Here is a 15,336-nt window from a genome sequence, read left to right on the forward strand (position 1 = left end):
TTTGACACATAAAATGGATGGAAATAAACTTCAATTTTAAAATGAAAATTTTCATTTTACCTTTTCAATTAAAACAATTTTAAAGCTTACTATAAATATTTTTCCCAAGAAATGGATGATACTTCATTAAATAATGTTTTATAAAATTTGGCACAAAAACTAAAAGATAATATTAGGATTTTTTTTATATCTATATAAACAGTTCTAACGACCATTATTGAAATTAAATTTTTATTTAAAAAGTTTTCACAAAGGTCATGTTTGTGTCGTCGAACCTTTTGTTTTTGAAGTATTGTAATTTTTTCCAAATTTTTTATCAAAGATAATGTTGAAATAAATCTAAGTTTATAATAATAATAATAATAATAATAATAATAATAAAACAACAACAACAACAACAACAAAGATATATGTGTTTTTTTAAGCCTAAAAGATATCAGAAGATGTTAGAAGACTCTGGTCCACTTCTGCGTCGGGAAGAGGACGCACATACATTTTTAGGTCTTCAAAAAAACAAACAATTTGCGAAGCCTAATGTCTGTGCGTGGTCTACATGGCGCAGACAGAAGAAGCCAAGAAGATCTGCAGACAAAAAACAAACAACACCTAACTACCCTTTTTGGCTACTTTCTTCAATTGATGCATTCTTGATCCATTTTCTTTCTTATAGGCCTATTCATACATATATACAATTTCTTAATACCTGTCTTAGCCTATTAAGAGCTTTTGACTCTTTAAGTCAAAATAATCACTTAATGGATCATAAACCTAACTTCTCATTTTCTTATTCTAATCTCACACAAACAATGAATTAAGCATCATGTACTACCTAATTCATTATAATCTACATCTAATGTATCAATTCACTAATAACTGGTTAGGGTTTTAAACCCTAACTCTCATTGGATTGATTCCACCATGGTAATCACTTTCTATGTTTGATTAAAGCATCTAAACACTCTCATCCACATCATAATCAAACTATAGGTTGATCAATTCAACTAATCTAACCAATTCATCAAAACAACATTAAAGCCCTACTAACTTAAAAATGGAGAATGTGATTCTCTCATGAGATTTCCACCTTCAATCCAAGTCACAATCACCACTAATCGCTTCTTGATCCTTCTCCCGCCTCACAATCGCCAGATCTTGGCTATGGAGGGTTTGGGGGTACGTTATGATGAGAATGAAGGCTTAACAACCTTTGCATATGTTGTGTAACCGCATCACGGTCATCTGTTTACTGTGCTGCATTGACCAAATGACCTCGGTCAATGGCAGCCACTTAGTTGACACGTTGTGGCGATCTGCTTGCCACACCGTGGTGCTCTTTCTCTAGACACATCCTACTTTGGCCACTGCGATATGGCACCCATATACCGCATCGCGGGAACAAAGTACATTCCCCTCTACTTACGACGAAGTCTCATCTGGATCCCCGTTATCGCTTGTGGCACTGTGGTGATCAATCCACCACACCGCAGTAACTGCTTGGGAGCAGCTCTTTGGCTTATTCCATTCCAGCTTTGAGACAATTTTTGTCCCAACTTCAAATGCTCATAACTTCTTTTTTTCTAACATGTTTTTTTATGGTCTTTATATCCATGTGAATGTGGTAACATACTCTACAACTTTGTTAAGTCATTTATCACTGATTTATTATGAGTCGTGATCTGTTAAGTCATAAACTTGACCCAAAAAGCATAAAACACCAATTTTACCCTTTTTGACCAAAAATGCATCTTCTCATGCATTCTTTCTCTTGAACTTACTCATCTAATCTCATCTTAGTGACGTAAACTTTTCTTTGCCATTTTCATGAAGTTACTATATATATATATATATATATATATATATATATATATATATATATATATATATATATATATATCAAACCACATAGACCCATAGGAACAGTAAACGTTTAGCACTTCAGAATTTGGCCACGGTACTTTGAATAGTTGGCAACTTTAGTCCTGGACTCCTCTCTTCCAATAAGGTTTCCCACCGCCTCATCTCTCGATTCTTCTTCTATGATTCTACCTTCCCTATGTGAGAAACATCCACATTTTTTCCTTTTTCCCTCTAAACCTCCTCAATTAATGGCTTGTGTTGCATTGTTCATCGGATTCAAATTACTCTTTCCACTGCTTTTTGTTACCATCTATCGATTCTTCTTCTTTCATTTTGATTCCCTTTTCAACATTATTGCATCCTATTGTCTACATTCGATAGCTTCTCTATTTTCTTCTTCGTTTGGATTTCATCAGCCCACTATAAGGAAACATCAACGGCGACGTAGTCAAAGCATGGCGATCACTGACTCCAATCCCATTTATTCGCTTTGAATCCGCTTCCAAGGTCAGCACATGAACGCTCTTTTGTCGTGGATTCCATCGTTGCACTCAACATACTACGAATTCCCATCCAATTTTGTAAGCTCTACACCCAAAAATGGTCCCCGTTCTTCGAGTTATCGTTTTATCAAAATTAGAGCTTTCATTTTTCTAGTAGCTATTAGTTTCTTCATAAGATGGCAGATTCAAATGAAAATGTCGATACTCGGACACGGAATACACCAAAATCGGCTTCTATCATGCCGATTGTGAACCTCGACCTTCCGTTATTTCTCTTCAGTTTCCCTTCTCTTTAGCACATGTAGGTCTCTATTTTTCTATTACTATTTGAATGTATAATCATCTCTGCAGGGCAAACCGGATGGCAAAGTGAGAATTCACATTGTGAATGACAAGTAGATGTTGCTAAAGTGTTGTCTGCTATGGGTTCTCATAGCCACAACTTGATTCTTACATACATATTTCATTGATCCTTTTGGCTTAAATTCCATTCTATTTTGTTCAGTTGAATGTTAGAAATTACTTATTGGTTCCCTTTCTTGATTTTTAGATATTTCTGCCTTACATACATATTCCATCTCTAATTGATGATCATATATTGCTCATATACATAGAAGAATAACAAAGCGAATGTACTTCTATTTTTTCCTAAAATTCTTCATTACCTTGGTTAATTTGTGTTTGATCATCCCAATTTGTAGAATTTGGATTAGGGTATTAATATCGAATGGGTATTAATTGAACAAGAGTACTGCTTATAAGAATTGTTTTAATCGCAAAATTCTCTTCTCCTTGAACAAGGTAAGGTTTTGTCTTTGTTTTTTTTAATTCCGCTCCTGCCTTACTCTCCTCTTTGTTAAAACGTAGGAAGTTTCGCTTCGGTGATTTTTTTCTTCAGTCTAAACATGTTACTGGATTGGTCATTTTTTAGAATTGGATTGTGTATGTTCGCAATATTGTAACATCAATCTTTTAATCTGTTAATGTTGTTTAACTGATAAAAATTCTCTTTAGCTACAATTTCTTTGTTGAAGCAAATTTTCAGGATTATGTTCTTGGTTAAAAGAATGTGTACACATTCGTTTTCAGTGACCCTTTCCCTGCTATTGTAAGTTCTCTTACATGATTTTCTGATGCACATAATTTGTTTAATGAAATGTTTGAGAGAGAAGTCAGAGTTATTGTTAAAGTTTAAAACTATCGAATGAGTATATTGGTTATTGGTGACTATATGTATTAGTAGTTGAGTTTCCCATGATTTACTTTGTGTGGGTTTAGCAAATAACTTGTGCTTTATTTTGCAGGATAACCAGCTAAAGTAAACTCTTGATGTTGCATAGTGAGAGTTTGTGGTTTTAAAGTTTAGTTTAATGAAATTTCATCTGGTCAATGCATCAACCACAATCAATGAGCTTTCTATTCATAAAACTCAAGTTACCAAGATTGAGGAAATAGAGCACCTGTACTACATGAATTAGTTCCAATAAGTTTCAGGTTAGTATTTTGGTCTTTGATCATATTTTGATTAGAAATTTGTCACTTCATAATTTCAGTTGTTTTGATTGACTAACGAACTCCATTATAGTGTATTACAACAAGAGTTTAATAAACTTTGTAGCATAGAAACCTAAATGATATCTTTTAAAAAGTGTTTGATATATTAATTAAATATGTAGATTCTATAAGAACAAAGAGGTTTGAATTAAATATTGTATAATTCCTCTTATTCGTGAACTTAAAAATTATGATATTTTTTTGTTTATGATAAACAACAACTGTTCGCTAATCTCTTTTACTACAACCTTAGTTTCCTTGACAATTAATGTGCTTCTAAACTCCTTTGCTTTGTATATTCTATTTTTAATTACCATTAGCTTCGTTTCAAAGGAAAAAGGGCAAGTAAATGACTATTTTTTCTGAACTTAATTTATTTTCACGCTTATTTATACGTTTTTATGCTTAGCAGAATCCCACATTATATAATAATAATATGACGATTTTTTTAATTCCTATACAGTGGTATACCTGTTTAGTTGTAATATGTGCCAGGGACGGTTTTCAGAACAAACATGAACCTTTTAAGGTGTGCAAAATGGTTAATATTATCTTTTAGATTTTGCATTTTCAAAGTGATTATTGTCATTTGAAGGTAGGCATAGCTTGGTCAGTTTAAATTCAATTTTAGGTACCATGCAAGATATTTCAATACATTTCCATTGATTTTTTATTATAGCTTTATACCTTCCTTCCTTCTTATTAGAACATTTTACTTTGAAAAATCTACCTAATTATAACAATGTCATTAAAATATGAAATTGCGAAGTAATTTTTAATGCTATACAATGACAAAAAGAAGGAAATGATGTAAATGGGTAATTTTTTCAAAGTACAATGCCTTAATAAGATAAAAATGAAAGTTCATTACTATTTCACACATTTACTTCTTCTCTTACTTGCACAACTATTCTTAATTCTTCAAACTTTAAAACGAATTTTAATAATGATATTTGGTAAGGTTATATATATAATTTTTATAATAAATCTATTTACACTATTATATTTCATTTGAATCCAAGAACATTCATTTTGCCAGGTATGAAGTGAAGGACAACATGGAAGAGAATAAAAAAGCCAATTTTTGGAACAACAATCAAGAACTTTACACTAATAAAATGTAATAGAATTGGAATGTGAATTGGTTGAATTGTTAGTATGTTACAAAGGGAAAGGATTTTCTTTGATGGAGATCGTAGTAAATTCTACAATAAAAAATTTCAGTTAGCTAAATTTATGATTAGCACTCTAATGAAAATGTATGATCGCAGGTTAATAATGTGTTGCTAAAGGATGAAAGGTGTTGATTCCTATTTGCTCTTGGATGACCTCAAGTTTGTAATTGTCCTACTATTATTATTATAAAGAATGTTCATTATGACTTGTGTTTATAACAAGTTCACGCATTTTTGAATAGTAACTCTATATATTGTTGGAAAATTATTGTGAGCGGATGAACCTTAAGATTCCTATCTACTTTTCACCAGGTTGCAATAAGTAGAAAGTTATTATTTCATTCTTTCAGATATTACTGTTTTTTCAGGGGTATTTTTTCATTATATTTAAATCTTTTGTTTCTGTTTACAATGGTAGAAGTACTCAAGGGAAGTGCAAGTGCATGACTTACAAAGACAGATTAACCCAAATGACCACGCATATCTATATAACTTAATATTTTTTCACTAAATATACATGTGGAGACAGAAACAATCCATTACTTAAGGTATGAGCACTTAACCCCTTGACTATCTACTGATTAGAAATATATTCAGTAATTTGCATGATTTTTCATTTTTATGCTATATGGATCTCGATATGGTATTCATTTTATCTCTTATTAATGTATGTTATTGGCAAGATTACAACCTAAACGTGATGGTGTTTGCTAAAGTTTTTCTTTGCCTTAAGTGGTGATAGTAAATATTCCGGTTCTACTTCCTATTAGTAATGATAATAGGCTCAGAAACGACGACTGCAAGACGCAGAGGAGGCATGATGAAAGAGAGAATAAAGGGATATTAGAAAATAGAGAAGATGGGGATGAATCGGAGCCTACAATAGATTTACGAAACGGTGGGAAGCAGATGGAAGAGATGGATTGGAGCGTAAAGGCAGTCACTGCAAATCCATCCGGCTCTAAACCAAAAAGGTAATGACAATCCTATTTTTTTATTTGCCCTTTTAATTACCATATTAGGATCCGTAACAGGAGTTAATGCATCTTTTGTGGAATGGTATTTTTAAAGATTAGTTTATTGGTGCTCGCAAAATCGGATTTCATAACTTAATTACATTCTTTTACGAACTATGAATATTTTATAACTTAATTATATTTTATAATGATGAATGACGAATATTATGTGTGTTACAAGACTTTTGCGAGTATGATGATGACATTTTCACTTCCATTTTTATATTGTTTAATGAGTATGATGATTATCTCTTACCTAAAATGAATCAATTTTGTTACATTTCAATTTTTGTAAGTTATAAAGGTGACGCATACTTCATTAGATCAAGCAAGAAGACGCAACAACATTAAATGGGTTTCATGGGCTAAAAGGTGATTCATGTACATTATTTCACCATAGATAGTTGATTATTAACATGAACTTAAAGCAAGAGATAAAAACCTATTTTCTATTATTTATATCTTTTAGCATCCTATTTTGACTTATTTCTATTACAATATTATACTATTAATTTTTTTTTGTTATTATAGCATCATATTTTGAAAATGTAACAAGACATAGCATTGTACTTTCAACGTGGACATTATACTTTGAAAATAAACCATACGGTCAATTATAACATTTTACTTTGAAAAAACTGTTAAAAGTGATGGCATGAGAAAAATGGTTTAATTTTTAATGATATTCCTATTATATGAGAACTTATTAAAAAAGTCTCTTCTTACCACACCGCACTTGAAAAATGTATCTAATTGTTTTTGTATTTGGGTGGATTTTTCTAAAATACAATGATGTAATAAGAAGAAATGGAAGTATGATGCTATAATAAACCAAACAATGAAAATACATTGCTATTTCTTGTGTTAATCATTGAAATTGTCGATTTCCTTTGCAGACTTCTTCAATCCATGCACGTTTGCGGTAATTAGAAGTACAAATTTGTTAGCATTTTGATTAAAAATTATGTAATAGTTTTAGCATCGATGTATCTTGGCAACATAGTAACGCTAAGAAAATCTATTCCACCATTTTAATTACAATGTATCCAAATGTTATAAACATAATAGTTTTCACCATTTTGATTACAAATTATTTTCTATTATAAATCACACCCTATTCAATCCCGCGGCAAAGCACGAGATTTTTTTACTAGTTCTCATTAATTTCTATTTAATGACAAAATTGTCATTTTGGTCAATATTTGACTAAAATTCAAATCTTTCTAATTTAAGGTTCTTATAGCATCAACGAGATAACTAACGACATCTATTGGAATTTCCTGACAGGCTTTCCAAAGAATCTTATATGGGCTTAGGAAAGCACATTTGTTCATACGTGTTCGAACCATTAAGTGCAGAATGCTACAAACAATATAACAAAACATTTACAATCAAATAATATCTTATGACCAACCTAAAACAAAATATTATGGAAACAAATAATAGTAAATTTTGAATGTGCTTACATCTGCCAAGTTGTTATGATGGACAAATCTGTTGTTTATTTTTTCAATAAACGAATATTCTTCACATGTAACCAAAAAATCAAACGTCCAAGCTTATATAGATGCTCATCATAGGCTACAAAGTGAACCACTAGGTTGGTCATCAAAAAGTCACAAAGTGATTCCATTGGCCTTGTTTTGTCGATCTTTTGGTTAAGCATGTTTTTTTCATAACAGCCTTTGCGGTTAATGGTGGCGCACTCGTGGTCAGAATTTGTTGTTGTGTTGGTTGTTCATGTATTAATAACCCATTTTAATTAGGGATTATATATATATATATATATATATATATATATGCCCTTCTTAAACATCAAAATATTTTATTTGTTAGTAAGGGTGCGAGAAAAAACCAAAACAGAATAACCGAACTGAACCAAATGATGTTTGGGTTTAAATGGTTTGGGTTATTTGGTTTTCAGTTAATTTAGTTTGGTTAACTAGAATAAGGTTATCTTATTGGGTTTGGTTTTGATTAAAATTTCATTCTTCTAGCTTAAAAAAAAAACAAATAAGCTTATTAATTAATAAATAAATATTTATGTTTTTCTATATATTAAATTAAATTAAACATAATAATGATATTTATTGTTTAACAGATGGTATATTACATCAAATATATTAGAAACTAAGAAAAGTTGTGTCTTTATTTTGTATGTTATTATAAATTTATGCTATGTATTCACATTAAAATATCACAGTGTATTTAAATATCTTTTACATGGATCCAAATAGCTAGCGTGGGTAAGATTTAAGGAAAACTAGAAGAAGGTCGCGCTTCGTCGCGGTCAAGTAGAGTCAAAATCCAATGCAAAATCGTCTCTAAACATAACCGAAATCCTTCTTCAACAAACCTTTATTTACAAAAACCCAATAGCACAATAATATAAATAACAACATCACATTCACCAAAATGCGTATTTCTTGGTAAAAGTAAATCTAATCCAAATCTATCAACTTTACATAAAGAATGAAGTACTATATTGCGAGTTGTAACATTTGAAGTAACAGCAGAAGAGATCATCTTCAAATAAACAAACCATACCCGAGAAACCATCCCTGAGTGGTTGAATTCTTGAAGGGGAAGACATCAAGATAATAAACTTTCAGGAACATAATCTTAATATCACATGGATTTACACGTACATCATCTGTCAAGGATGTAATGAAATGATAAGCGTCAAAAGTGTCATTAAAGTCACTTAAATTCAAGAATTATAACAATTAGAATCAAGATATATGAATTCCAATATGTAAGAAAATAGCATAACTTCAACATATATCTGCCATATCTAGAGTAACATCGACATTCTAAATAAGAGAACTAAATTACTAAAAAAAATTAACTATTGTATGATACAACAAACCAACCACCTTGGGAAAGACACATGAACTACATATAAGCCAAGCTTGAATGTCGGGTTGGTTTTGGGAATTACAATCCTCAATACTTTCAATTTCATTAGAGTTTAATTTTCAAACCAAAATATTTAAGGAAAAGTGCAGAGCTTCATTTAGGGTGAAATTTTTGTTGTCCCATAAGGTTTCCTTCTTCATGACTATAATCACAAATCAGTATTGACAGCAATAAGATAAACCGATGGTAAACAAACATACTACATATAAGCAAACATAAGAAAATATGTGGAGCAACTTGTGTTATGTTGTCCTAATTGAACAACTTAAAAACTAAAATGGTAGCTACTACTATGTACATATCAAATTACATGATATATTAACTTAATTGTTAATTGTATTCAATAAAACTACAATTGAAGCTTACCCTAACTATGACATAAATACAAAGAAGATTTATTGATAAAATCATATTTAAATATATAGTATTATCTTCATATTTAGTAAAGAAAAAGAGATATAATTCATGATTGCATGGGAAACCAGGGGAGCCTTTAACAACCTAACAAAAACTATGACAACTAATATCCATCCGATTATATCCACTAGTTTTTAACATGAGATATACTCTACATGTTTATTAAGTAGAGTAAAAAACATTGATCTAACTTGAATCGAAACTCAAGGAAAAAAATCTTCAAAAATTCCAAAATTTTATACAACTTAGAGGAAAACTATGCTTATTAGCAACCTAATTCTACTTCATTTCTACTTTGGTTAACGCTGGTGTTTGCAAATCATTAGTAAAAACCATTGAACTAAGACTGATTGTTTTGAATAACATTGACCAAAAAACTTGAAAATTTCTATTATGGATGAATGGTTTTGTAATTGAGCCAAGTGATAAGGGACATGGCATATATATTGCTGATAGTTTTATTCTTCCGGGAGTTCTTGCCAAGAGGAGGCAGAGGTGGAGAGTTTTGGAAAGAAAACAGAGTTGCAAAGGTTTTTTTCGAGAAAAGAATTACATAGGTTTCTTTCAACCAAAGAAAATGTTAAAGTATGAGAAATCAACAAACATTTCCCTTCACATAGAATTACAACCAATCCATGTAGGGGATCTATTTATCTCAGTACCCAACTGGATAAGAATAAATGAAAATGGTGTACAAAAATAAAGTAAAAACAATAGAAGAAATATATACACATAACACTAGTTAATATCATTCAATAGCATTTTGTCGAACACCTGGGATGCAGTATTGAGAAAGTTTAAAATATTCTGATGGAATTTGATTTCAGAGCAAATGATATCCTATTCTAAACATTTGCAATTACTCAAAAATAGTAATATATTACAAGGGGCGTTTCTGATTAGATGAAACCAACAACTAAAACCTGTTGGTTCAAATCATTGAGTGCACCCGAATTTAAGGCTCCTTGTTTGCATATGAGTCTTCAATTGTTACACAAACAATTTCTGGAAAATTATAATATCACGAATTAGGGCAGGAAAATTCACAAACATGGTCTCTTTCGTCAACACATACAGACCGAAATCACAGATCATCAGCAACGTAGAGGATAACAAAAGAGGGCAAAAAAGAATCTCGTACCTTAAATCGACAAACTTGAAGTCTTTTGGTAACAATTGGAAGCATAAGCAAGCAAAGGGAGACGATAAAGAGTCGGAATCTGGTAAAAAACATGGAGAGATTTTAATAATAGGCATGAGAAAGAACATGCCACATATCCAGTAAACGAAGCAATGGTGTTGAACTTGTTCTTCAACTGGTATAACCCATTTACCATCGACCAATTCCCTATGAACTCCAACCTTCATAGCCTTCGATAAACCAAATACCAATAACTTGTTCTTCTTTACGGAAGAAGCTGACGGTGTTCACGGCATCTACAAAAACCCTCAGTTCAGAAAAGAAGATGGTACAAGAATGAGCAAATAGATCCAGAAAAATTGATCGAATCAAAAGAAAAGAGAAGACGGTAATTCGAGGAATGAATTTATCAGAAGAAAAAACAAACCGGTGGGAAGGAAATCGGAGGTGTTGAAGATGGAATCAAAAGCAAACAAAAACGTTGTGGTTGACGCAAATTCGAGAAAGTATTTGAGCGACCGAGGCCCTCCATTCTCGTAATTCTCATATTAACACGGAAAGCATCTGATGCAATAAAGGAGTGGTAGGTGGGCGGTGTGAAATAGATGTCAAATAGAAGGGTAAGGGTCGTTTGATAATTGCTAGGTTAGACTTTATTGAGTTAGAAGTTGATTGGGTTAGAAATGCTGACTAAGTCCTTTTAACATGAACCATTTGAAAGTAACTGATTAACAATCTGGTCATGCAAAGTAGTCATATACTCAACGGCGTCTGAACCCCATTCTATGTCTTGTATGTTTTGGTCCCCACTTCCTCCACATCCCACATTAGGAATAACCATAATGTTTTGTTCAAACTTCGTAAATAAGTCATCTTGAATATCGTATTTCTTTATAAAATTATGGACCGCAACACAGACAATGACTATGTTGTCTTTGCACTGGAAAAGGATAAGGAGCCATACATTTTAAAACTGGAAATCTCGCCTTCAATACACCATAAGCACGTTCAATGATATTTCTAAGTTGTGCATGAGCATGATTGAACCTTTCTTTCTTAGTTAAAGCTCTATTTCTTCGAAAATCGGCTAACCAATACATAGTATTGCGGTAAGGAGCCATAAATCCACGGGTGTTGGTGTATGCGACATCACAAAGGTAATGTTTATCTGTAGATGGGTGACTAATTAATCATATAAATAATATAGATAATAAAACTTACAGAAAAATGACAAACCTGGTGGAGGGAATGGAAATCCAGAAGTCGGATTAAATGCAACTTCTTTCAAAACTTTAGAATCGTGTGTTATGCCCTCCCATCCAGCCCATACAAAGGTGAATATCATATCAAAATCACAAATTCCTATTACATTTTGATAACATTCACCTTTTCCTCTTCCCTTATAGCGAGTTTGTTCATCAACAGGCACAACTGCATGTACAAATGTTCCGTCTAGTGCACCTAATGCTCCAGGAAATATGTTTTTTAGCCGTCTATGTCGTTCCGAGGTATTTCTTGTTGTATTAGAAGATGTTGGTACAATAATTTCTCTTGCAAAACACATCATTGCTTTTAGCACTTCATGAAAACATTGATGAATCGTTTGTATGGAGTGGTGAAACCTTTCTTTAGCGGCTCGAAAACGTTCATTATGTCCTATAACATGTAACAATATAGCCATCTTCTCTTCAACGCTTATTGTCCTACTACATTGCAACCAATTTCTTTGAGTAAAATGATTGCATAATAATACAAATGCATCTTGTGAAAGACGCATCATATCGTAACATTGTATAGGACATCCGTGTATCAAATCTTGTGTATATGCATGCCCGGTTTCTTCCGATTCGTTAGCTTCTATTCTTCCAATTCTTTTTTTCTTTTTCGAACCAACATCAACCAATAGCATGAGAGTATAAGGAAACCTAAAAACTCACCTTCCTTATCCATATGTAACCTGTTACATGTTAAATACAAATCACATAAATTCTATAACATAAACCATAACATTAATCAATAACATTAAATTGAATAACATATAACTCCATAACATAAAAATGCATCACATAAAAATCCATAACATAAAAGTCAATACCAAATAACAATCCTAAACATAACACATAAAAAACCTAAACTTAAAAATCCTAAACATAACACATAACAACCCTACACATAAAAAGCCATAACATGTACCATAATATAAATCCATAAAGCATAAAGCCAAAAACATCCTAAAGTCATACTAAAGTCAACCAAGTAATCCAAAATTCTTTCCGACACTTTTCACCCACAACTCACAAGTCGAATACTCGAGGCGTAACTAAATTTTCCTGTTACCAGCATTTTCAGTGAACAACATAAGAGCAGTGATGCATTTCAGATCAGAATTTCCCCACTCCAAGCCTTTCAATTTTCAATACATTCATCCATCTCCTTGTCAAGATTATTAGTTTGCGCGAACGCCTGAGCCGCCTTCATAATTTCCTTTCCAACCTCTCTTATGTCATCATCTAGTGTGTATGTGGGTACATTTCGTTTTCCTCTTTTATTTTTGGACCGAGCAGACGAATCTCCAGTTGCATGTGATGCACTTGTAGGTGGGGGTACTGTTGAAGCTGAGGTTGGGATATCCATTTGAGGTGGCGTATCTACCATCTCGATATCCTCATAATCTTGTGTAGTAAAGACTTCTGCAGGATTAAGGAGTGTCGAAGATGGTCCCCAACTAGCAGCACCGGTCGAGGTTGCACCATCAAACAACTGGGTGCATAGATCAGGGTAAAGGAGGGGTGCATTTCTTAATTTCTCAACCATCTTGTTCAACTGTTTGAAAAAATGATTTTATTATTAAACTTTTTAAAAAATAATAATGTGTTTTAAATTAAAAGATTACCTTCGCCTCCGCTTTCCACTCTTCATCCGTCATTTGAAACGTGTTTGTGACATGATTATAGAGATTCCCAGTTTTGTTTTTTAATTTCAACCAAACTGCATACTTGCTTTTCAAGTAGTCATAACGATATTTCATTTGTTTTTTCTCAACAACAAAGTCGTGTTCTTTTTTTAGTTTTTCAGCTATTGTATTCCATGAGGTACTTTTGAGACCACTACCCTCCCGACCATTACTTGTTAGTTCTTAGATACATGCATCAAGAAAAGTTTTGTTCACAAAATCTGAAGACCAACTAGCTCTACTTCTCTTTTCTGCCATGTCTAAGGAATAAATAAATGATAAATATACACATATTTGCACACATAAACACAAATATATATACATATACAAAAAGATGTTACACAAATGTATACACCAATATACACACAAATTTGCACACATATATACAAATATATATACATATACACATTTAGTTTTTTAGTATAAAAATTTAATAAGTAAATTAGTGTCTTGTTATTTTTTATAACGGATAAAATTTTCAAAGAATACGAAAATATAATAAATCTGAAAAAAATTTCTAATTATCAAATTTATAATTTTGCTAAAACTTTACAATATTGTTATTACTAAAACAAAAAACAAACATGATAATATGTTTAAACGTACAAATTCAACCACCACAGTCATATATATTAATCACTAAAGATTGCTTACATAATTCATTGTTAACCTTTTACTCTATAAATACAATAATTTGTTTATACTAACATCAATGATAGAAATTTTGGCATAGAGTAGGGTACAACAAAAAAAAAGAAACATGCTTGTTCAATCAATTAAAGATGAATAGTCAGGTTTAAAATGGAATCCATAGCTCTTAGATGCAAGATTTTCACTACCAAATGATATAAAAAAATGACAGTCACACATCTTCAAGAATTCATGAAAACTTGACATTCACATAGCTTGACTGTGAGTTAGATCCTTGATAGCTCTAAGGAGATAGAATACCACAAAAATATATGGACAGTTCTGGACAATTTTGCCCCTGATTATGGGGTATTGACAGAAATAACATGCAGAAAAATTTATCAAGTTCTGGACAGTTTTGTCCCTGACTATGAATACAGAAAAAGCAACGTTAAAAAAATAAAAACAAACCTGTTGATGTGTTGTTGTTGATCACGGACGCTGCTGCTGTGGATGACGACTGCTGCAATGCTTTTGATCGATAAGGGAAACAATTTTGGCTTCGTCGATCAGAGGTTAACGGGGGAGGGGAAGAAATCGTAAACCTCGCAACAATATGTAGGGCAACAACGATTTTTTTTGGTTCTGTTTTTCTCAGTCCATCAAGTTGAAAGCAAGGACCGAGTCCTATGTTTTTATTGGACCGAGTCCACATGTTGGTCTGAGTCCTATCCCTATCAAACATGCCAATTGATATTTTATGGACCCGATCCCTCTTTGGACCCAGTTAGATACGATATCAAACGACCCCTAAGGCTGTGTGGTATGGCATCACTTTTCTACGCGTAGGGATGACGTGGCAAGGCCACCTACACGTGAACACTGCCCCAGGTACACGTAGGTACCTTGTGGCATAGACCCATGCACGGACGAAAACATCCAATCGCGAGGAGAGAGAGAAACTCTATGGTTCTTTTTCGGCCGTTAAGGACTTTAAAAAAAATAATAAAAATTTTATTAAATTTTTAATTTTAAATAACATCTACATCTTTTATCTATATATATACTACACACTTTATTTTCATTTTACACTTTCAAAACAAAAAACTTATTCTACTTTCTTCATCTTTTCTCCAAAAAATGGACCCAAACAAAAATACCTCATCCACTC

At 32.2% G+C, this 15,336-nt stretch overlaps 1 protein-coding gene and 1 long non-coding RNA gene across 2 annotated transcripts; both read right to left on the reverse strand.

The window, feature by feature from the left end:
- Positions 1-8,430: 8,430 nt before the first annotated feature.
- LOC145121147 (uncharacterized) lies at positions 8,431-11,174 on the reverse strand. Its single transcript, XR_013714517.1, has 3 exons — positions 11,010-11,174; positions 10,583-10,878; positions 8,431-8,758 (listed from the first exon to the last, which is right to left on the reverse strand). It is a non-coding gene; the product is annotated as an uncharacterized LOC145121147 (long non-coding RNA).
- A 108-nt stretch (positions 11,175-11,282) lies between these two features.
- On the reverse strand, positions 11,283-12,491 carry LOC145121942 (uncharacterized). Its single transcript, XM_079057621.1, has 3 exons — positions 11,819-12,491; positions 11,569-11,750; positions 11,283-11,522 (listed from the first exon to the last, which is right to left on the reverse strand). Exons 1-3 carry the CDS (start codon positions 12,489-12,491, stop codon positions 11,283-11,285), a joined length of 1,095 nt encoding a protein of 364 aa, XP_078913747.1.
- Between the last annotated feature and the right edge of the window lie 2,845 nt (positions 12,492-15,336).

The sequence above is a fragment of the Lactuca virosa genome, chromosome 6, assembly GCF_052849685.1.
Source record: "Lactuca virosa cultivar CGN04683 chromosome 6, Lactuca_virosa_CGN04683_v6, whole genome shotgun sequence".
Classification (NCBI taxonomy): domain Eukaryota; kingdom Viridiplantae; phylum Streptophyta; class Magnoliopsida; order Asterales; family Asteraceae; genus Lactuca; species Lactuca virosa.

Coding starts and splice junctions, on each gene's coding strand:
- LOC145121942 (XM_079057621.1), bottom strand. CDS start 12,491: ATGCTATTGGTTGATGTTGGTTCGAAAAAGAAAAAAAGAATTGGAAGA. Junction 11,751..11,818: donor ATTTCCATTCCCTCCACCAG/GTTTGTCATTTT, acceptor ACCCATCTACAG/ATAAACATTACCTTTGTGAT. Junction 11,523..11,568: donor GTGCTTATGGTGTATTGAAG/GCGAGATTTCCA, acceptor ATCCTTTTCCAG/TGCAAAGACAACATAGTCAT.